The 24,077-nt window shown below is 48.9% G+C and overlaps 1 protein-coding gene across 1 annotated transcript in view; it reads left to right on the top strand.

The window, feature by feature from the left end:
* ATP6V0D1 (ATPase H+ transporting V0 subunit d1) overlaps positions 1-24,077 on the top strand; it is an 84,245-nt gene that overhangs the window by 46,070 nt on the left and 14,098 nt on the right. The window contains exon 3 of the mRNA XM_054048585.1: positions 22,530-22,708. Coding sequence (XP_053904560.1) covers positions 22,530-22,708 — 179 coding nt within the window. The remainder of the gene's footprint in view (positions 1-22,529; positions 22,709-24,077) is intronic.

The following is a 24,077-nucleotide window of genomic DNA, read 5'->3' as shown; positions in this document are numbered from 1 at the left end:
CCTCTCTTCTCCCCCCCACCCTCCCACTGTGGCCAGGGCTCGATGGGGCTGCAGTCGGGGCCGCACACCCCTGTCCCGCGGCTGCGGCCAGCTCTGGAGCCAGGGCTGTGTGCCCCCCCGTGGCTGTGCCCCCTGCTGCGGCCACTGGAGCTGGCCCTGCCAGGGTGCCCCCCGCCCCCTGGGACTCCATTCCTCCCACCTACTTAGCCCTGCCCCCACCAGTTATTTTTAGTAACGTAATGGACAGGTCACGGGCTCCGTGAATTTTTTGTTTGTTGCCCGTGATCTGTTCATGACTTTTACTAAAAATAACCGTGATAAAATTTTAGCCTTAATCATACCTAGGTGACCATTGATTACTCTACTAAAAATCAATGGTCATCTGTATATGAGAATGAGGTCTAACGCTGAATCACCCCATGTCGGGAATAGTATTACTTCAGTTAGAAAACTCACCTGGAATTTGCAGACACTGGAAGGAGATTGTACTACTGGCAGCATGAGGTCTCCAGTGTGTGACCCTGGCTGAAGGTCCCTGTGATTCGCTTTTCACCTTTAAACACAAGAGATGGTGAGCTCCTATTTCCCCCACCGCCCGCCCCTCCCGAAGGTGGCAGTGAAGTCATTTGCACTGGTATTTTTCCGTCCCTAAGTCCCACTTAGGTCAACAGCGAAATCTCAACATCAGACATGCTTGTCAAATCTGGCAGTGAGAGTGACCTGGAAAACATTCTTTCCTTGGGCCTATTGTGACCTGCAGCTGTGCATGCATCCCAGTGCCAGAGGGGGAGGACTGCAGTGTCCCCTCTCGGGGATGGGGGGGACTCAGGCAGCACTGGGACAGGCCTGTGTCATGTAGCTCCCAGGTGGTGGTACGCTGACCCCATGTGTTTGCACCTCTGGCAGCAACAGCCGGCTTCTGTACTGTGACTAGAGCTGAGCATGGGGGTGGCTTTCTCCATGGCCTGGGGCAACCAGAGAACCACAGAGATGTGGGGCTGGAAGGTCCCTTTAGGAGGTCATCTAGTCCAGCCCCCTCCACTGAGCCAGGACTGCTTACACCTAGACCATCCCTGGACTCTCTCCAGTTTGTTCACATCTTTCCTAAAGTGTGGTGCCTACAGTTTGACCCAGTACTCCAGCTAACGCCTCACCCGTGCCAGGTGGAGTGGGATAATTATTACCTCCTGTGTCCTACTTAGGACACTCCTGTTAATGCACACAAAATATTCGTGGTTTTTCAGAGCTGCATCACGTTGTTGACTTATATTCAATTTGCTATTTACTCTAACCCCCAGATCCTTTTCAGCAGTACTAACGCTTGGTCACTTACTCCTCATTTTGTAGTTTCCTTCCCAAGTATAGTAAGTTGCACTTGTCAATATTGAATTTCATCTTGTTGATTTCAGACCAATTCTCCAGTTTTCTCAAGGCTGTTTGAATTCTAATCCTGTCCTCCAAAGTGCTTGCAGCACCTCTCCCCTTGATGTCACCCGCAAATTTTATAGGCGTACTCTCTCCACTCAGTTATCCAAGTCCTTAATGAAAATATTGAATAGGATCGGAACCAGGACTTCCTTCTGTGGGATGCCACTAGATACACCCTCCCAGTTTCCCAGTGAACCATTAACTACTCTTTGAGTACGGTCTTTCAACCAGTTGTGCACCCATCTTATAGTGATTTCATCTAGACCACGTTTCCCTAGCTTGCTTATGAGAACATCATGTTGAGACTGTGTTGAAAGCCGTACTAAAATCAAGCTATATCCTATCTACTGCTTCCCCCATCCACTAAGCCAGTAACCCCGTCACAGAAGGAAATTAGGTTGTTTAGCATAATTTGTTCTTGACAGATCCACGCTGGCAATTCTTTATAACCCAATTATCTTCCAGATGCTTACAAATTGTTTAATAATTTGGTACAGTATCTTTCTCGGTAATAAAGTTAGGCTGATTGATCTGTAATTCTCTGGGTCTTTTTTGTTCCTTTTTTTTAAAGACAGGTTTGCCCTTGTCCAGTCCTCTGGGACCTCACCTATCTTACACGAGTTCTCAAAGATCATAGATAACTGTTCTGAGACCTGTTCTTTCCCTCTTTTGGCTTTCATTCCTCCCTCCCTGCCCCCGTTAATATTGTTTTAAGTATGTGGTCACAATCAATGTTTATAGTGAAGACAAGCAAAATAGGCATTAAACACCTCCGCCTTTGTGATACCATGAGTTATTAGCTCTCCTTCCCTGCTAAGTAGTTTACCTATACTTCCGTCATCGTTCTCATGTTCCTGAAGTGTTTATATAACCTTTTCTTATTGCCTTTTATGTCCCTTGCGAAGTGTAACTCATTTTGTGCCTTGCCCTTTCTGAACTTAGCCTGGTGCAGTCCTGATCTTGCCTGATCATTCCAGATTTTATTTGCCAAAGACAGTACAGCGTGTTCCTTTGCCCTGTCATTGGTTTTTTTAATAGTTGCTTTGCCAGGGAATGGCTACACTAAAACAAACATCTCTACAGTGAAAACATTTTACAGTTGATTGCAAATTGAACTGAAGAGCGTAAAACCATCTTTCTTGGCCTGTCTGTCTGTCTTTCGTGTTAGTTTACTTTTGGTGCCCTCACGCTAGCCTTTGGTGTTGGTAGAAGTGCTGCCGTAGTAATATTCCCAGCCCCTGCCAGCTGGGGAGCTTGGGAATGAATTGGGCCGTGAATGCTGCTCCCCTGAGCTGGCCTCCTGTTTTATCCTGCCCTTGTCAGGGTATTGGGTGGTCTTCCAGTTGTGCACTAAGTGAGGTGACTCTCACCTGTCACACCTGTGGCTCATTTTCTCCCTTCCCTAGAGGGAGAATTGTGTGCGCGCTAGAAGGTTTTGTTTTGGTAGGATTTTGCTTGGGGGATTTTTTTAAATGTCCATACTGCTCTGTGTCTGTCAGAGAAAAGCAGTTGGAGATGTGAGCCTGGCACTTACAGTAGAAGGTGGGGAGGTTTGGGGTGGTCCTTTACTTCCCGAGGTGATTCGTTCCCCAGACTGCCCCCCCCCCCAAGAAAGCGGTCTCTTGCCTAGACATGTTTTGCCCTGATGATCAATAGGTCCCATGGTGCCTTAGGAGCAGAGATGTCAACCAAGTTCCTCATTTCAGAGCTTTGATTTCTAAAGGAGACAGCCAGCGAAGTTGGGTTGCGTATTAACATATCAGCCTAGCCCACGGAGCTGTGTGTAGTCTGTGCTGCAAAGCCAGCCAGGGAAGTTGCCACAGGTCTCCTGTGTGGACTCTGCGCTGTGCAGAAGCACTGGGAGGGGGGAGAAGCTTCTCATCAGCAGAACGCTGCAACGGGATCTTGCAGAGGATTTTTCTTATCAGATTATATTAATCTACTTCATCAGCGCTAGTGACCTGCTAGCCCAGCGTAAGGGAGAGCGTGCTGCACGCTTCACACCAGCCACTTTTCAGCAAACGTGGCCCCATCACTCAGCATGTGGCACTTGAGAGTTGATACCGGGTGGGCACGGCCGAAAGAGACGGCCATCTGAATAGACCAACATGGCAAGCAAAGGTAACAGGCACTGGGGTGTTTGGGAGGGAATGGACGTAAGTTATGTTGTGCCGGAAGTAAGTCCTGGGAGCGCTGAGCTGAAGTAGAGGGGGATGTGGCTGGGGAGAGGTGCAGACAGCGTGGGATTGTGGTGAGTGGTGGAAGTGAAGTGGGGTTTGAAGAGAGCACTTGAAGCATTGGAAGAGGGGCAGGAGCAGCATGAGGCATAAAGATGACGGGAAGAGATGGCAAAGAGGGAGGAGATGTGCCTTTCAAAGTGCAGCTTGTCAGTAGGTGGTGCCCAACTCTCATGTGTCTTTGAAAATCTACCCCAAAGGGGAGAGAAGGTATGAAGAACGGACAGAGTACAGGGCTGAGGTGGGGAGTCTGCAGAGCCTCTACTGAGGACAGAGGGTTCAGGTCCGTAATGCCCAAAGAGGTGGGGAGAATGGTTGACCCCTTCTGTTGTTAAAAGCACAGAATCAAGGTTAAACAGGAAATGTCCTTGTTCAACAGTGATTCTAGGCAAAAGGTCTAAACGTTGGGAGTCCCTTGGTGTCACTTCCAGATCCTTGCTTTTGCCCATCCAGCAGTAGTTCTCTTCTCCTCCCACTTAGGGGAGTAGCAGTGATTTGTTTGTGTCTCAGGAAATGCCCCCCTCAGTTAGACTTCCAAGTGGTGGGAGGGCCATTGTTCGTTGTGATAGTCTTTCAACACAGGGCATGTTGGAAATTTGACTGTTTTTTTTCCCCCTTTTTTCTGATGTGTCCACTGTAAACTCATTTTATTTTATTTTATTTCCTTAGTGAGTGTAGTTTTCCATCCTTGTCTGTTACTAGGGAGACGATTTCTGACTCCAGAGATTAACTTTTATACTGTTCTTAGAAGGCGCTGACTGCAATCTCTGATCAAACTCCTGATAGCCTCTCGTCAGGGCAAATCACTTTGTTATAGAACTCTTCTGTGGTTGATAATCAATCTCTTATTACAGGGAGTGTCTCTTCCTGAGTCTTTTATGCCTTTTGTAACAACTTTCAGACTCAGAGGCACAAGCTGGCTGTCAGAATCCTAGCTCCCACCAAATAGGTGACTGTTTGGCTCAGAGTATTTATAGAGTCATGTTGTAGGGCAGCTACCACAGGTATTAAGTGTACTTGAAGCAGCAAAACCACTTCCTGAATTCAACAAATATATATATATAATAGACTTGCGGGATACTCAATGTTCTGCCACACTGACTTTATGTAAAGACTTTGTTCTGTCAGGCTAATACAAAGAACAAACTGTCCTGTTTTTTTTTTAATGTTCCTTTATACATAAGAACAGCCAGACTGGGTCAGACCAAAGGTCCATCAAGCCCAGTATCCTGTCTGCCGACAGTGGCCAATGCCAGGTACTCCAAAGGGAATGAACAGACAATTTATCATCAAGTGATCCATCCCCTGTCACCCAATCCCAGCTTCTGGCAAACCGAGGCTAGGGACACCATCCCTGCCCATCCTGGCTAATAGGTCCATCAATGGCTATCTTCCATGAATCTATCTAGTATACATTTTGGATAGATTCTTTATTTGTTGTTTGTTTGGGATAGCTCCCGAATAGTCCGTTTTAACCTGACCAGGTTGTCTGTTGGGCTAAAAACTTTTCTGAAGTGGATTAGTGTGTCACTGTAACATAGGGCTGTCATTGGTGGATTCCCTCAGATACCACTGATGCTACAGACCTAAGGTTAACACTCCCAAACTGCCTTCTGCATTTGCATAGCTTAATGTCTTCATCAGAGCAGAGTCACCTGGTGGGGTCAAACTCCCTGTAATAGACAGGTTCCTTACTTTGGGTCCTCCGTCAATGGAACTGCGTCTTTGCTCAGAACTCCCATTGTGTCTCTTCTGTCAGTGCCTTCCTGATGTCCAGAGATATGTATATCTCTGCCTCCTTGGTAGATCCCAGAGTTGGCGGTGGTGTGGAATCCCCTTGCTCTGGCTGGTCCTACAGCTCCCTTTTTGTGGGACGGGACATTATCTTTCACCTAGGAGCCACGCTTAATATATTAAAGATCTGAAAAGGGGTGGGCAGTAAGGTGGTTAACTTGTCAAATCGTGCAGTCATTTAGGCTAGTTGATTCTGGAGAAGACCGAGGCTCAGTTAAAAGGGCTCTCCTCCCTGGGTTCTAAGAAACACCCAGGGAAGGGACCTGGCATTACCGCCCAGTGCGCTGCAGCATTTATGACGAGCCAGCAGTCTCGCTGTGTGTGAGGAATAGGGTGGAGAATGCAGAGAGCATTGCTGTGCCATTCTATAACCTCACCTGGAAGGCTGTTCGGCTCCAGTCACCGTACCTCAGAAAGGGAGAGAGTAGCAGTAGGGAAATGAGATGCCTGGAAGGCTTCTGTGTGAGGGGACAGGATGGTGTCCAAGCTAGCGAGGGAGGCTGGGAACTTCTGATTCCTCTTTCCCATAATATACGAACAAAGATATTAACTGAAAAGCAGAACATGTTAGAAGAGGGATTTGAATCTTTGTTTTGGAATGAAAATAAACATTCCAAGAGCTCTGCAGCTCTTGGAATAAAAGCTTTACAAGCCACTTTGGCAGAAATGAAGAGGCTGGTTGAAGAGGGGTTGTTCAGGAGAACTGTGGAAGATGATCCAAGGACTTTGAAGGAAGAAGTAACAACACTGTCTCAGAACCATTTGCATACAGCCAATGGTTTTGAAAAGGCTTGTAGCAGCAGTTCTCTGACAATGCCATCCTGAATGGCAGAGACCCCACTCCTTCCATATCTGTCCAAAGGAAACGACGTTTTCATGGACATTAGGAATGAGCTTCCACATTATGTGCCGGAAATTCTATAACCTCGCTGCCTCTAGACCTGAGCGATGACTAAAGGAGCTATTTTCCCCGATGGGTAAGAGAGCAGGCATTCCAGTTTGCTACTACAGTGGCTGTTAGTTCTTTAGAAAAGGGCCATGGAATTTGTTGAGGGTTCACGTCCCTTCCAAGGGGGAGAACTGTATGACAAGTGCGGGATGAGAGGAGAGTTTACACTTTTTCACTACTAAACTTTCAGCGCGCACATGGAGAATTGGCCTGATCCTTCAGTCAATACACCTGCACTGTTTTTCTTAGAAACTCACAGGGTTGGTGATGTTTGTTTGTTTTTCACCAAGGTTCAGTGGGCAATAAAATTACATAATTCAGTTCAAAGTAAGCTTAGAGAGCATTACCTGTGGTAGTTGGTAAATACAGAGCAAAGTATAGTTCAAGTTATTTCTTTAGCAAACAACACTGGGCCTTGGTAACGAGCTATTACAGTACCGAGAGCAGGGCTTGGCGTGTTAACTGCAAGCCCTCTGAGAGCCCAAAGGTGCGCTGCTCTCCCCGGACTGCCAGCTCACCTCTGCATCTGGCTCTTGATATGGGGCAATGCTATGTCCAACTTTTCTCTGCAAGATTGCTTTCTTATGCCAGAAGATCAGGCTCTTTGACACCTTCCTTTCGTCTTTAAAGCCACATCCCACTAGCTGCTTTTTGGATTTACAGCACCAATTCAAGCATCTTTTACACTTGTAAAACGCTGTCCATGCATGCTTGTAAAATGTCACAAACCTCCCAAGGGCCTGCCTGAGGGTGCCAGCTTGGAGCAGGTCAAATACCTTGCTCTGCCTGGGCCGCTTTAGAATATCCCCGTTCAGTGCTAGTAGAGACTAGAAAGTCTTACCGGCAGAAGTTCTGCCAACAGCGTTGTGGGCAGACTGTTCCCATTTGGCTGCCTTTGCCAGTGCAGCATGTCCTCACCGTGCCAGGTAGCACCAGCAAAAGACATGTGGCACTGTGGGTTTGCCTCCCAGTGTTTCAGTCACCACCATTGGGTGCATTATGTTGTGGAGAATTGTAGCATATTGTGGGATAACACCCTGCTCAGAATTGTGGGTGTTTGGGTTAAAATTCCCCCACTTCCCTCTGGTCCATCCCCGAATCCACTCTTCCATGGCAAAATTCTATTAGCCATCTTGCTGTCAAACACAGATGTGAAACAGATCAATTGAGCGCTTGTCTGTTTTAGAGACCGGGCGACTGACTTTGGATTTTTGTGTTTGTGGAACCGCAGCTCCCAGCAGTGTTGCAGGGATACTGAGAACACCGAGTGGATGATGTGGACAGTGAATGAAACTAGCCAGATGCCGCAGGCATTCACTGACCAGCTGCCCGGACAGCTGCAGCTCTGAATCAGTGAAACAAGCACGCAGTAGTGGGATCAGATCATGATGCAAGCCTGGGATGACTGAGTGGCTGCAGGACTTTCAGGTGCAGAAGGCCACGTTTTTGGAGTTGTGCAGAGCTGCCCCAGCGCGGAGACTGAAGTGAGAGCTACTTTGACAGTGGAGAAATGGGTGGCAATCACACTCTGGAGGCTTGCTAACATGGGGGCAGTTGTCATGCAGGTGTGCAAGGCCATTAAGTGTGTCCTGCTGCGCAGGACTGTAATTCTAGGCAACACAGAGGAAATAGATGGATTCAATGAAATGGACTTCCCTAGCTTGGGGAATTGGGGACACACACCCCGATTCTGCTGCCCTCTTAGTAGTAAATGCAAAGGGGTGCTTTCCCCAGGGTTATGCAAGCGTTGGCCATTCACCAGTTGGGGAAGGTGCATGACACTTGCATCTTTAGGAAGATAGGATTGTCTGGCAAGCTGCAAGCAGGGACTCGCCAGACTGGCGCATTCATATGAGTGGGATTGCAAAGCTAGCCATGATTCTCAGGGACCCAGTCTGCCCTCTGCTTCCCTGGCTCCGGAAACCCTGAACAGCCGTAAATCAATATTGCCTCCAGGATTGCAGAGTGTTCCTTGGGCAGATTAAAGGGAAGCGCAGATGTCTTATGATGACTAGGCTGTATCTCAGTGAGCCAGAAATTTCTATTGTTGCTGCGTGTTGTTTTGCTGTGAGGCTAAGGGTCAAATGTGACCTGCCAGGGAGAGGTGGACAGGCTGTCACTTCACTGTGAGCAGCCAGACACAAGGCCGCTTACTAGCACCAGCTGAGGGGCTGTGAGAATTTAAAAGTGCACATTTAGTTTGCTATAGCAAGACCGTGTGCTGCTGTGTGTCTTTTGTGAGTATACGCTACTTTGCCAGGCTAGGAATTATGATGAACTGTTATGAATCTGGTATGGGGGTAAGCTATTGAGTTTGTATTCTGCAGAGCCTTTTGAAATCCCAGTGCTATGTCTTATCAGATGCACAGTTCTCTCTCAGAATGCTACTCCCTGGGAATAGCGTCTCCTAGCTGGGATGCCAGGTATTCGTAGCAGTGGTGGGAACTTTGGGGTAGGTACCTTAGAGAGAGAGAAGGTGGGTGAGGTAATATCTTCTCTTGGTGAGAGAGACAAGCTTTCAAGCCACACAGATATAGGCCGCGTGTAATAGAGGCTGGGAGAGGCTAAGCCTCCCTAAACCTCTGCTAACGCTCCCTGTCACGGCCCCAGGGCTCCTGTCCCTAGACATTGTGCGGCGGGGGGAGGGGGGGGCAGGCCGGCCCCAGGCCTCCATGGGTGGGGGGCGGGGGGGTGGGCCACGCTCAAGGTCTGTGGGGGGCAGGAGCAGGCTTGGGGGGCAGGGAGGAAACCACTCCCTAGCACAAGCCTGCGGAGTGGGTTGTGGCTGGGTTGCTCCACTTCCTGCCGCCCGGTGATTGCAGGGAGGGCCCGACCCCACACTCACGGGATGGCAGGAAGTGGAGTGACCCAGCCCCAACTCGCTCCGCTCTGCTCTCCTGGCCCCCAGCCTTGCGACTTAGGGGGCAGGGGGAACCGCCTCACCAGCAGCATGGAGCAGGCTGGGGCTGGGTCGCTCCACTTCCCGGTGAGTGCAGGGCATGCCTGATCCCTGCTGCAGTCCCCCAGGACATAGCTCAGGGGAAGGGGTTGGAAGAGGCAGGGCGGGGGCTGGAGCAGGGGCTTTGGGGAAGATGCAGGGGCGGAGCAGGGGCGGGGGAAGCTTTCCTGGCTGGCTCAGCCTGCCGGGGGATCGGGCTGGCTGCTGGAGCAGCACGCAGCCGTGCGGGACACCAGGAAATTTGGGGCAATTTGGTGTCCCAAATTTCCTGGTGCCCTACGCAGCTGCGTAGTTTGTGTATGGGTAAGGACAGCCCTGGCTCCTCGGGACTCCTCTGGCCCCAGCAGGCGGAAGTGGGGGCGTGGCCCCAGGCAGAAGGGGTGGTGCAGGGGCAGGGTGGGCAGGCGGGGCTAGCCTCCCCAAACGGGGATGGGGTGGGGGAGTCACATGTCGCCCATGCGCACAGAGCTCTTCTTCAGATCTGGGAAAGTTACTCCCGGCTCACAGCAAAATGTAAGGTGAATCAGATTGTTTAGGCCCATTCAAGGCAGAGCGGCCTGTTCACACCTCTGAAGTCATAGACACAAAGAGAGGGTTAGTGAGTTACAGATTGTTGTAATAAGCCATAAATCCAGTCTCAGTTGGTACCGTCACAGACGCAGAATATACAGATACACTAGCAAATGGATTTCCAAACACACCCTGTGGCGGCATGGCTAGATATCAAATAAAGGTGACAGTCTGATATATTGCCAGAGCAAGTTCCGGTGTTTGGCCTTTTAAAAGCCTAGCCCAGGCGGCTGCCATTTTACAGAGCCAAGGGGTGTATGGATGAGCCCTTACAGAATCCCTTGCACGCCAGCCTGGCTTACTAGGGTACAAGGATTCAATGTGTCCAGCTATTGACACCCCCTTCGGATGGTGGCACTACCCTGCAATTGGAGGCCTGGACCACTTCTGGAGCAGATGCAGAATGTGTGTATAAAAGGTCTGCTTTTTAAAAAGTGCATATGTTTAAGCAGGGGTAGAATGAGGGGCACAGGTCGTGGTACTCACCAATACACCACAAAGTAAGCAGTACCCTCCTGAGAAGTCTCTTGAAGTAGGCTGCGGATGTTCATATGCATATTCTCTGGGTTTTTGGCCTCGGCTCCAATTGGGATCCTCCTTAACTAGGGGAAAAATAAATTAATAGATTTTTAAGGCCAGAAGAGACCATTCTGGCCATCTCGTCTGACCTGCCTGACGCTGGCTGGAGAACCTCATCCAGCAATGCCTGCGTTGAGCCCCATCACCTGTGGTTGAACATAAGTGTATGTCAGTGGTGGTGTCTCCCACTGCCATTCAGCCATCACCCAAATGAGCAGCGGACTGTGCACATCTTCACCTGTGTATTAGTGTCATGCCTGGCAGGCCCTGTCATGGACCTGGACCCCGTTGTGCTAGGTGCTGTACAAGCACAACAAAAACTGTCCCTGCCCCAAGGAGCTGACGAGTGTAAGATGAGACAACAGATGGAGTACACGGAGTCGGATGCGCTATGGTCTCTCTCACCAGTAGCCTAACCATTGTCATGTTTTTGTAGATGCTACAGCAAAGGAAACTTGAGGAGGGATGGGAAGGAAGGATGTTTACGGGAGCGCCTCCCAGGTGTAGGGGCAGCATGGGAGAAAGCACGATGGTGCTTGTTTATGGACGAAACAAGTGGGTGATGGAGATGCGTGATATGGGTCATCAGAGATGAGCATTGATAGTTTGACAGGGGATGAGAGATGATCGGGTGGGGACAGACTGTGAAGGGCCTTGAGAACAAAGACCAGCAGCTTATGTTTGATGCAGTAGAGAAGAGGGAGCCAGTGGAGGGGGATGCAAAGAGAGGGGTGACATGGTCAAAGTGATGAGCTAAGAAAGTGATCTCTGCAGCAGCATTTTGAATGGATCTGAGCAGGGCACGATGACATTTGTCAAGGCTAGAGATGCTGCAGTAATTGAGACATGAGATGTCGAGAGCTTGGATGAGAGGGTGGATGGATAAGAGAGGCTGGATCTTACAGATGTTCTTATGCAGGAAGAATCGGCAAGATTTAGATGCAGCTTGGATGTGGGGACCTAGAAGGAGGTCCGAGTCGAAGATGTCCAGGTTGAGAGCCTGAGTCGCAGCAGGATGGGAGCGGTGGCCGCAGAGATCAAGAGAGAAAGGTAGTGGTGGGAGGGCTCTTCCTCTCTTTTCTGTCATGCTATGATCAGCAATTCAATGGTTAATGTTGTTTAAATTCTCACTCAGCATCTGAATGTGCACTCGCTGCGGTGAACAGGGGTGTCTGCACCTCTCTGAGCTAGCATCTCTGGCGCGTTGCTGTTTAACCACTGTGGGAACCAAGTGTCTCTCTTGTCATGAAAGCCTAGATTTTGGAGTGCTAGGCAGAAGCTTGAAAGAAGTGGCAGTGCGGCCCCCCCTTCTACCGCCACAGACACCTGTGCCCCAATTCACACCCTGAGTGTACGATGGTCGTGTTACTCGTGAGTGCGCGGATCATCCCAAACGGGAGCTGAGTGAACTCTCCCCGAACCGTGCCATCTTGTAAAAGCCACAGGAAAGCTATTGTACAAATGTAATTGTACTGACTTTTACTTGTATCTCTCGATCTGTTGAGCCAAGAACCTTCGTTCCCATGAGTCGGCTGTGCCGGTTATACGGGGGCTGCATAAAAGCACGAAAATGGCCTTTCTAGACACTAAAACGTTATGCCATGAGCCTTCTTTAGGCATTTCCAAGGCTACAGCATCTGGGGTATGGTGTCCGCCCTGGAAAGCGGGGACTCTCGGATCATTTGCAGACCTGCTGGCGTGAGCTTGGGCTCCGAGATCATGGTTTTATGCCCAGAAGCGTGTATGTGTGTAGTCGTACAAGAAGGTTCAGGTTGCAGGGTAAAATACTGGCATTTCCTGGTCTGAAAGTTGAGTTGCCTGGTCAGTCTCACTCTGACCCGTGCGCATATGCTTTATGATCCGGTGTGAACATGTAATGATCATAGATAAGTGTTCCCATCCTTCAGCATGCAGGCTGTAGAGTGTGCAGTAGTAACGGAGCCGATCCCCCAAGGCTGCGGGTGTACGGTCGCCTGTCTTTGGAGGTTTGGGGTTTCCGTTGCTTGCTAGGGTAGTCATGGACTCACATTTGGGAGTCTCCCGGACAACAAACTCACTCCCGTGAGGCAGGTTTGTCTCTTTCCAAGTGCTGAGGTGATTAGTGACTTGTTCATGGTGTCCTTCAACAAGGAGAAGTTGGTAGTTAAGAGACTCTAGACTCTGCTCCTGACTGCATCTTGTGCCTTAACAGCAGCCCTAACCTTCCTATGCCCCAGTGGAGCACAGCCTCCAGCTTTTGTTGGGTCTGCGTTAGTTGTTTGTCCTCGTCACGCCTTCCTGGAGGACAGTGCTTGGGACCCTGGCATGTGGCAGCTGTTCCAGTACAGTGTGGCCGAGGTCACAGAAGATTCATGAGACACGCAGGTCATCCAATGTTCCGTCCTTAATCCTGCTCTGTAGCCACTTGCAATGTTTATAGGTTCCCTGGTATCCTGGGACAGAGAGCAGTTTTAAAAAAATCAACCTGTTGTCCTGACTGTTTGAGACTGAGCCCTACGTGGGCTTGGAAGGGCTAGATTTTGGGTTGATTTCACCGTGCACATGAAAGAGATTTCCATCAACAATAGAATTTTGAAGACGGGCCAAATAAGAAGAATGTTGCTTGCAAACTTAGTCAAAATCCGGTGATTTAGACTTAGACAAATGGGCTAGTAAATGAATAGTAAAAATAGGTGATTTGCTGACTTAAGGCTATTCCCTTTGCATACTTTGACGTGATGTTGACAGTGTTTTAAGGTTTACAAAACTTGAACTTTTTGACTCTTTGAATCTTTTTGAATGTCTGCTGTCATTAAATTGTCTGACCCACCCATCATTTCCTGCTACTGTGAAAACTGGAATAGATAAAAATCTAAAACCATAATAATAAACATCAATATTTGTCAAAGTAAAATAAATCCAAGTCTGCCGAGCCTAGCAAGAAGTGCTGGGATCTCTTTGCTCACATGTCATCTCCTCCTTGAGGCCAATGCAATATTGCGTTCTCCAGTGCCTCTTCCAGTCTGTTTGTCAATGTCCCAAGCCATGGAGCTCTGTCTGGTTCCCTTGGGAGACTGCACAGTCAAACACGCTCCTTTTTCTGATTGTCGCCATATTTTCCTCCTGCTTGGTTTTATCTCTTTTCACCACTCTGCTCATCTCAAATAATCCTTCTCTTTTGGACACTTGCATCTTTCAATATTTATACATAGTTATTGCTTCCTTTCCTCAGCCTAACTGCTGTTCGGCCGAGGTCAGTTGTGGGGTTCTCTTTGCTAGTTTCTTCAGCCCAATACCCACATAGCTTTGCTCCTTGCTTAGTGATCTGACTTACTGACATCTTTGTTTATTAGGTATCAGAGTAGCAGCCGTGTTAGTCTGTATCCGCAAAAAGAACAGGAGTCCTTATGGCACCTTAGAGACTAACACATTTATTTGAGCATAAGCTTTCATGGGCTACATCTGAAGAAAGCTTATGCTCAAATAAATCTGATACAGAGTCCAGGAAATGTGTTGCTTCTGCTGTGAACCACACTAGGTCTTTTCCTTCGGCTACTGTCTGTCATTGCAAGCCTGTCTAATCTGCTGCCCTTCCCTACAGCATCGCTGCTTTCCAGGTTTCTAAATAGCTTGGTGCCCCAATGGTCTCTCCAGGTCCTGTTACATTGCATGCTCCCACCATTGGTTTTCCTGTCCACTCTGACACAGCTTGGCCCCTTTGGATCTCTGTCCTCTCTGGCCACAACATAATTTACCTTGCTGATTTTATTGTGCTCTTTGTATCTTCCAAAGTTACAAGGTTACTGAAGTTGGGACAGTACCAATCCAAAAGGCACTACCTCAAATGTCTCCTGGGGATAAGTCTGGGCATTTGCATTGGTGCCTGTGGATTGACTGAAACGTGACAGAGTTGTACTCCTGGCGGATTAGCTAGTATGAGACGCAGTTTAGTGAAAATAGCAGCGCACTGTCACAAACCAGTGCCTGCCATGGAGCAGAGGCCAGCGTTTGTCAGCGAGCGGGTGAGCTATGGATTGATGTGATGAGAAAAGGAGCCATGACTGGGTCTCAGCTGGGAGTTGCCTATTGTGGAACGCCCTGGTTCTGATGGCTGGTGAAAAAGTACGAGCTTACTTGCTGGCTTCTCTGTGCTGTATTCCATCCATGTGTTGCGATGGGGGGGATGCGGGAGCCTCAGAGCCCGGACAGTGGGGAGTTGGAGCATTACCAAGGGGAGGTGCTGTGTCAGTAACAGGGAGGTCACCGCTTGTGAGACTTCTAGGTAGTGAACAGAGCTCTGTAGCAGGCCTGGTTCCTGCTGTCAGCTGAAGGCTGCGGCTGTTGTGACATGAGCCATGATACAGGGAGGGAAAAGAACATTCCTTCTGGGCCAGAGGGGGGCAAGACTGTACCCTGCTGGTGCAGGGAGGGATGGAGAATGGGGGTGAAAAGGGAGGGGGTAGTAATGGGGCATTGAAGTTCACCCTGGTAGCAATTTCCTCTTCTTCCTCTCTGTATGTTGAGATGATAGTAGTGTACAGAGAACAGGTTGAACCTGCAAAACCGAACTCCTGGGTTCATTAAGGGATTGCTCTGAAACCAGAAGTGAAGCTGCTTTCCAAGGCCGTTTGGTCTTCATGCTCCCTCTGCAATGATATTGTATACTTGACTGGATAGAGCGTGGGGGGGGGGCACACTGCGGTGCTGAAGGGGGCACAGACGTCTGAGCCATTGCTGTGATAGTACACACAGAATTTCAGTGTTTGGCTGGGCCAGTTCCAGCGGGCAGAACGGCAGTTTTAGACTGCTTGCTAGCCAGCTAAGTAAGCTATCTGCCATATCTCCTGGACTGGGGAGAGATGAAGGAGTTGCAGTCAGTATTGCATGTGGTTTGACCACCTTCCTTCTGTGCAGTACTTGCTTTTAGCTAGTCTTTTCTCCGGTGCGCCTAGCCTTGGTGGAGGAGCTGAGGTTTCTGAAACTCCACATACCAGGTCTCTTGGCTGTGGCTCTCCAAGGTGATTAGTTGCTCGCTTGGCTGGAACCCTGATACATTTTTGTTTTGTTTCTGTAGATTCTTGGCTGCCTGCCCAGAAGGTCAAAGTGAAGTGAAGATGAGGCTTACCAGTTAATGTTCTGCTGTTAACAGTCATTGCAATAGGAGAGCTTTGCCAGCCAAGAACATTTAAAAATATGTCCCCTTATGATCAGAGCTGTTTGTGAGGTCTGCGAGGGTGACAAACTAGCTGTAGCCTTGTGATCTGTGGCTTTTGTGAGCACCACTGCAAAACCTACTACTTTTCGCGTAGACTAGGAGACCCTGTGACTTGTCTTCACTGCATCCAGCTGGCTTCCCCAAACCATCTGTCCCTTACGCTGTGGTCTCCTCTACCAGACAACTAAATATTGACACATTTTATAAGTGCTTGTCTATAAATGCTACAAGCCTAAATACTAAGATGGGTGAACTTGAGTGCCTGGCATTAAATGAGGATATTTATATAATAGCATCACAGAAACATGGAAATGATGACAATCATTGGGCCATGGTAATCCAGGGTACAAATATATCGGAATGACAGAGTAGGTGACACTCGTAGGGGAGTGGCACTACATGTGAAAGAAAGCAGAGTCAAATATAGGGGGAAAAAACGTAAATGACTCAAACTGTACCATAGCATCTCTATGGATAGAAATTCCATGTTCGAATAATAAGACGATAGCAGTAGGAATACACTATTGATCACCTGACCAGGATGGTGATAGTGACTGTGAAATGCTCAGGGAGATTAGAGCGGCTATAAAAATAGAAAACTCAATAATAAGGGATGTCGGCTATCTCCATATTGACTGGGAAGAGTTACAAAGGGATCTCCCAAAACTAGGTGACTGGGCAAGGAAATGGCAGATGAAATTATGTGTTGATAAATGCAAAGTGATGCACGTTGGAAAACATCATCCCAACTACACATACAAAACGATGGGATCTAAATTAGCTGTTACTACTCAAAAAAGATCTTGGAGTCATTGTGGATAGTTCTCTGAAAATATCCACTCAATGTGCAGCGGCAGCCAAAAAAAGCTATCCATGTTAGGAACCATTAGGAAAAGAATAGATAATAAAGACAGAAAATGTCATAATGCCTCTCTATAAATCCATGGTACACCCACACCTTGAATACTGCGTGTAGTTCTGGCCATCCTGTGTCAAAAAAGGTATACTAGAATTGGAAAAAGTACAGAGAAGGATGACAAAAATGATGAGGGGTATGGAACAGCTTCCATATGAGGCGAGATTAAAAAAGACTGGAATTTGTCAGCTTGGAAAAGAGACGTTCAAGGGGGGATATGATAGAAGTCAATAAATCATGAATGCTGTGAAGAAAGGGAATAAGGAAGTGTTGTTTACACCTTCTTGTAATAAAAGAACCAGGGGTTACCCAATGAAATTAATAGGCAGCAGGTTTAAAACATAGATAAGGAAGAAGTACTTCACCCGATGCACAGTCAACCTGGGGAACTCATTGCCAGGGGATGTTGGGAAGGCCAAAAGTATAATGGTGTTCAAAAAAGAATTAGATAAATTCAGGCTATTAGCCAGGATGGTCAAGGATGCAACCCCATGCTCTGGATGTACTGAAGCCTTTGACTGCCAGATGCTGGGACTAGATGACGGGATGGATCACTCGATAAATTGCCCTGTTCTGTTCATTCTCCTTGAAGCACCTGGCATTGGCCACTGTCAGGAGGCAGGATACTGGGCTAGCTGGACCATTGGTCTGACCCAGTCTGGCTGTTCTTATTCGTTGATTCTTGCCCTCAGGCATAGGTCTGCTCCTTGCAGACTTCTTAGTTTGCTAAATCTGCTATAGACCTAGGATGGGGGTAAGTTAGGTCCCAGTCCTACATAGTCGTCCCCATCAAATTCATCATCCCTGCTAAGTCTGCAACAGGTCCTCTGGACTTTATTCTTGTTCTCCTTCCCAACTTTGCCTCTTTTCTAAAGTTATGGAGCAAAGAAGGCTGGAGAATGAGCAGCTGGCTTTCAAAGTCTGGCTGGGGGCATCAAAGACCATGTGAAGCTCCTAAATTCCTTAGGGTTTCCTGCTCAGTTTCCTCCCAGTGCATGCCAGACCATTTAGAAAAGGTTAAAAAGCCTCATCTAGTTCAAATGTTTCCCAGGATGGGAAGGGTGAAAGTCCATCTGAATGCATTACTGAAATGTACCCACTATGTGATTGTGCGGCACTCCAATGACGGAGGCCACAAAGGATAAAAGGCCCTACTACTACAGCAGTGGGAAATCTGGAGTGCAAGAGGCAGAGAGGTCTGTGGTTTTTGTGGCTGTAGGAGCAAGGTGTTTGGGCAAAGGCTGCTGTATACGTGTTTACCATTCTGAGAGAACTCTGACATGCAGCCACATGCATGCTTCGGTTCACGCCAGGACTCCGGGTTTATTGTATGTAACCATCAGCATGCATAGGGTGCTGCACCTTTTAAACTGCATGTCGTTGCACCAGCATTGAAACCTGTAAGTACAAGTGTCAGTTAAAACCGATGGCTTCCACCTAGCACCTGTTAACACCAGCCCTGGTGATAAAGGTCCTGCTGACTTGCAAGAGAAACAGTGCCATGGCCCCATGAGCCTGAATTGTTTGAATTATTCAGTGTGTAACATCTCATCGTTGACCTTTCATTTGTAGGCTGAATTTAATTGGTATTTTTGTATAATTCAAGCTCGGGTACTTGTCCTACATTACTGTACAAAAATGTTAGCAGGCTCTGGGGTGGTTTGCTATCGGATATGCTGTTGTCTTGCATCATACCTTCCTCTCCTCCACACACACACAACTCTGGAAGGCGGGGTGGGGGGGTTTGCTGGGCTGAACAAGAGACTGTCTCTTTCAAGAACAAAGGTCTCCCTCATGCCAAGTGCAGGGTCTGGAAAGAGCCCTTCCAGTTGTTGCTGTGAGTCTCCATGGTTTCTGCAGTTTTGGCCCTTTCCTTGTTTTGCTAACGTTGGTGTCTGAGAATTTCCATCTCAGACATCTGACCGGTTCTCAAGGAACTCCAAGAAAATATTTCCGAGTTAAGAGACCAATTACAGGTCTGTGGATGCAGGTGATCTACGGCTGGCATCTTATGTGCTACAAGGTACAGGGTACAGGTATTCCTCTGGCTGTGCCAGTGACTCTCTAGTCTATTGTCAACTGCTTTCACAGCCACAGGCAGGCAGACTCCTGTTCTGTGCCACTGGAAACCTCGTTATGCCCTCGGCGAAGGTTTAATCCTGACTTCAGAAAGGGAAGCGATTTAAGTGAGGAGTGTCTGTCAGGTCCTGATTCCTGTTCTTCAGTCCCCACCACAACCCTCTCCCATTGCCAGATACGCTACAGGATGACATCAGAGTTTAGCTATTGTCTAATGCAATCTCTCCCGTTTCTTGCTGCTTGCCTGCTCCCCGTTCTTATTTAGGTCTCCCTAAACCTCTTGTGCTAGCCCTCGATTCAGCTTTCTTGGTGCTTACACTAGCCTTTACACTCCCTAATTATCTTCTGGTGCCTGTTACCATTTCACTGGGGACGAGTTTCTGTCTTATCAGCTGTCACCATCTCCCCCTCTTCCGCAGTGGCTTTCCTGGTTCACCTCACAGTTCTTGGGGAATCCCTCAACCCAGTGGCCCACTTCCCAGCACAAGTGGGAAGATGGGCATCTTCCCTCTAAGCCCCTGTATTCTCCTTGCTGGCTGAGAATCTTGATGTTCCTGAACTGTTCCTCTTACGAGGTGCAGCATAACCTGACTTGTTAAAGGGAGTGCTGGAGGGAGCAGTCCCATATGACTCTAACATGCTGCTCCCATTGTTCTTCACATAATAAAACCGGGGAAGTGATGATCCTCTGGTGGCATCTTTTTCGAGGCGTGGAGGTGTGAGCACTGATTAGCTCTGTGAAGCTGCTGCAGAATTCTGTAACCTCTGACAGTCTGGTTGTACGTGTGTCTGGCTCTCACCAGACTAGTGGCATTGCCAGCTGGAAATCCTCTTGTTCCCAAGAGATCGAGCATGACCTGAAAATGACACGTACACAGGTGCTGAAGCACTCCAGGCCCGAGGAAGGTGTGGGGCGGGAGCTCAGGCAGATAAACGTGGGCATTTGGGGGTCACCGGGAAACCTTCACTGCTACCCTGTTCCTTTGTAATAAATCCAGCCAAGCAAACCCCATAGGGCTGGTAGAAGAGACCGTAGCAGAGGCGAAGGAGGTACTGCTGCTTCACTCCCTGTGCTGTACCTGGTATACAAGAAGGCAGCTGCATTCTCACCAGACCCTGCACAGGAAAGCAGGTGCATCCAGGCATGGCTAGAGAGAGGCTTTTCTGACCGCATCCCAAACACTGGGTCAGTGTGTTCTGGCTTAATTCTCTTGTTTAGTCAGAGCTTTGATTGTCACCTGGAAAGGGAAACACTAAGAGCTGAGTCTCCTGTTCGTTTTATCTGGAATGAGCGAGAGAGAGCTGGACTAAACACAACCTGGGCTTGCTGGAAAGTGGCACTACAGCGCATGTTTAGCCAGCACTATCGCTAAGGCATGTACTCAGAGCTGGCCGGTTGGCCTCTTCCGGACCGTTACGTTAGGTCCCATACAGACGTGTCTTGTCTTATCTGGCTTTATGTGCTCCTCCGGGAGAGCTGCAGACAAACAAAAGACGAGTTCCTTTTCCTGTTGCACCGCTGTCACCCCGATGGATCGATACCTGTGCTACTATTCTAGCGGTGAACCGGAGCTGTCAGATACTGAGAGCATTGCCTTGTTTGTGGGGAGTGGACCACATCCACCCTGACTAAATTGGCCTTGTCAACATTGGTTCTCCATTTGTTAGGTAACTCCCTTTTCCATGTGCCAATATATATTTATGCCTGTATCTGTAATTTTCACTCCATGCATCTGAAGAAGTGGGTTTTTAGCCACGAAAGCTTATGCCAAATAAATCTATTAGTCTTTAAGGTGCCACCAGACTCCTTGTTGTTTTTATGCACACCCATGCTTCTGTGCACGTATCCAGGGACCTGTGGATACACACTGTGCACATATGAAGCTGGTCCCCAGGCTGATTTCACCTGGGACCAGTAGTAACAGGTAGACTTGTGAATCTGAGAGGCTCGATTTGGTGTCCAACGTCGTGTGATGAATTTCTGTCCTCATCAGAGACTGGTGCAGGAAACTCGAGTGGGTGAGGGACACTTTCAAAATGGAGAGTGGGAAAGTAGTGTAGGTGTGTGCTCGCACACTTGTGCTCCTCCCCGAGCAGTGGCTCTGATGGTCTCTTTCCGGTCAAATCCTTTTACGCCGCCTCCTGGATCTACCAGCTTCCTTGGAGACTGTCCACCATGCCCACCCCAGTCTTGTTATCCTATGGCTCCATCTTCTCCCTGTTCTTCTCCTACTTTGCAGATTGCTCCTTCAGGACCTAGTCATCCTCCCTGCTCACTGAGGCCCATCAGGGCACTGTGCTGGCACCCTCCTCGTCTCCCTTACGCTCCCTGGGCGTCTCCGGGCAATGTTTGCTGATAGACTCCTGCCATCTCTGTCGGCCTCTGCTTTGCACTCATCTCCCTCAAACTGAAATTTCAGCCTGTCTTCCTGACCTCCTTGTGTATTTCCAGCTCTCGGCTAAAATGGAACATGGCCACAGCTGAGCTGCCGATCTTCCCCAAAGCCCTTCCCCGTCTGCCTCTGTCATGCTGGGCAGCACCTACCCACATTCCTGCCTTTGCCTGCCCTCTAGTCCAGCATCCAGGCAGTGTCTAAATCTCACACGTCTCCTTCTGTCTAGGCCAGGGGTTCTCAAACTGGGGGTCAGGACCCCTCAGGGGGTTGCCAGGTTATTACGTGGGGGATCGCGAGCTGTCAGCCTCCACCCTAAACCCCGCTTTGCCTCCAGCATTTATAATGGTGTTAAATATATTAAAAAGTGTTTTTAATGTACGGGGGGGGGGTCGCACTCAGAGCCTTGCTATGTGAAAGGGGTCGCCAGTACAAAAGTTTGAGAGCCACTGCTCTAGGATGTCAAAGCTTCTGTCGAAGCCCTGACCTTGCTTCTTGATTGCTGCAACTTCCGCCCCTCCGGCCTGTCTTGTCTTTCAAGCTCGAATCTTTGTGGGAGGGGCTTGTGTGTCCAGTGCCTAGCACAAGGCAGCCCCTGTTGGGGTGCGGACGATAGCCTCTGCTGCAGTAGAAATGATTCATGGGTTAAGGACAGAAGAGCCCCTTTGGATCCTGCAGTCTGAGCTCCTGTAATAACACAGCCATCGACCCGCACCCACTGATTTCTCCATCAAACCCATCAGTTCAGGTCTTCTGGAAACCTCCAGTCTGGAGTTAAAGGCTGCAAGGTGATGGGGATTAATAACATGCAGTTTTCCTCTTACTGGGTTTTTAATAAGGCTGCCCAGTGTATGTGCTTCCAAGTGAGTAGCCACAAGATACAGGGGCCAGACTTGGCACAGGGCTGCAGGAGCGCTGCCTTCTCCCGCTGCATCTGTACAACGGCACCCGTGCTGCTGCTGCACCGTGCTTCCCCAGAGGCAGCAGCTGAACGCTGCCAGAGGGATGAAGACTGGTCAGCATCATCCCCATCGGTTTCCCTGGCTCCTGCTGGCCTTGCTGAGGCAATGCTTTGTACAGCCACAAAAGGAGGAGTCTGCAGTGGGGCGAGTGACATGAGGGGGTCCCAGTGGCTTGGAAGAGGGAGGGGAGTGGCAGGCAGAGATGTGTGGATGGCTGGGATCTAGCGGGAATGATCTCAAGTTGGGAGTAAGCTTGGTTCCTCTCCCTCCAGGCTGGTAGACCTGCGAGTGTTGGAAACGAGGCTCCTCTGGTTCCTGGGTGCACCTGGCAACTTCCGACAGAGCCTTCAGGTTCAACATTGACTGGTTCCAGAGGGCGTGGTATCTTCTGTGAGCCAACACGTGCACCCATCTTTCTGCCCTGATGTCCATATCAGTAACACGCTTCCCCCTCTCCTGTTCCTCCTAGCTACAGCTACATGATCGATAACGTCATCCTGCTAATCACCGGGACGTTGCACCAGCGCTCCATCGCTGAGCTGGTGCCCAAGTGCCATCCGCTAGGAAGCTTTGAGCAAATGGAAGCTGTGAATATTGCTCAGACCCCTGCGGAGCTCTACAACGCAATCCTGGTGGACACGCCCCTGGGTGAGCAGTGTTTATTCAAAGTGCCTTTCAGCTGGCCTTGGAACCAGTCTGCCCATTCATGCGCTAGGATGGGCACAAACCCGTGTTTCTGAATCCGGGACTGCAAAACAGTCTAACCACCGAGACAGGCATGGTGGGTTTTACTGCCTTGTATGTCTGTCTTGAACTATCTTGTGCATCTACAACTCAATGATCCATATAGCGACCCCCTTAGTTCCCCATCATCTGCTCTACAAACACTCTCTTATGCAGAAACCTGAAGGTAGAAAGTTGAAGCGTGTTAAGAAATGTAATCTTCTTTTAACACTAGTTGTCTTGACTGACACACAGGTAACGCAGGGCAGTTTAGGAAATAATCTGAAGTCCCTCTGAGGGAGTGAGGTAATTTTACTTAATTTAACAAGTTTGTAGCACAGATTTACTATTCCCATTGGAATACTGAGCAGTTTGGTTGGTATGCTGGGCAATTTTCTATGGGCATCTTTCCCGATAGCTGCCACTTCCATTCCTCTCTGCCTGGACTGGTACTGACGCAGGCAGTAAATACAAGCCGGCGCTCCATAAACCAGGAGTTCAGGTTGGAAAACTGACGTACCTTCTACCGAGCTGTAGAATGTGGAAACTAGCAGAAGCGTTACTGTTATGCATCACAGGTTGGCTGGAAGAATGGCCTTCTCTCACCAGCTGTGAGACATAACAGTAGAGGGGAAAAGTAACTCTCCCAGTGGGAGATGCCACTAATTTTGTTAAATGTTGGTAATTGCTGTGGTCTGCAGAGCCAGACTTGCCTATGTCCCACTGTGAAACAAGTACTTTAAACTCATTATCCCAGTGGTCTCTTATCCCAGCAAGAGATAGACAAGACCTATAGCCAGCATTGGAGCAGTCTGGGAGGAGATGAGCGAATGCTTCCATTGTGCACAGTGGATGTCTGGACACACAGGCCTCCGGGGCTAATGTTGGCAAACAGAGTTAATGGAACATAATCGATGGGATGATCCACGAGCAGTTCTTCTAGCTGCTCCAGAAAGGATGCAATTCCCCAAGAGACTGAGTCCTGGTGGTACAGTTGGTAGCAGCCTAGATTTTCATAGCTGGGAAAGAAAGTGCTTCCCACAAACACAACCTGGGACGATGAGGCAGAGAAATAGTTGATGGGAAAATGACTCATTAGACAAGGAGCCAAGAAATTGGACAAAAACCAAACCAATAGCGAGAGCTCTTGCTCCCATGTCTTGTGTTCAGCTAAGGAAGGATCACCTGCAGCAAAGCCAAAACGTTGACATACGTTCCCTGAACGTGAGCGTGGGGAAACAGAAAGTGAACCCTAGCATAAAAGGGGCAGCAAGATGGGAGCAGAATGAAAACC

This window comes from Malaclemys terrapin, chromosome 14 (genome assembly GCF_027887155.1).
Source record: "Malaclemys terrapin pileata isolate rMalTer1 chromosome 14, rMalTer1.hap1, whole genome shotgun sequence".
Lineage (NCBI taxonomy): Eukaryota > Metazoa > Chordata > Testudines > Emydidae > Malaclemys > Malaclemys terrapin.
This window is presented reverse-complemented; position numbering and strand designations above follow the sequence as displayed.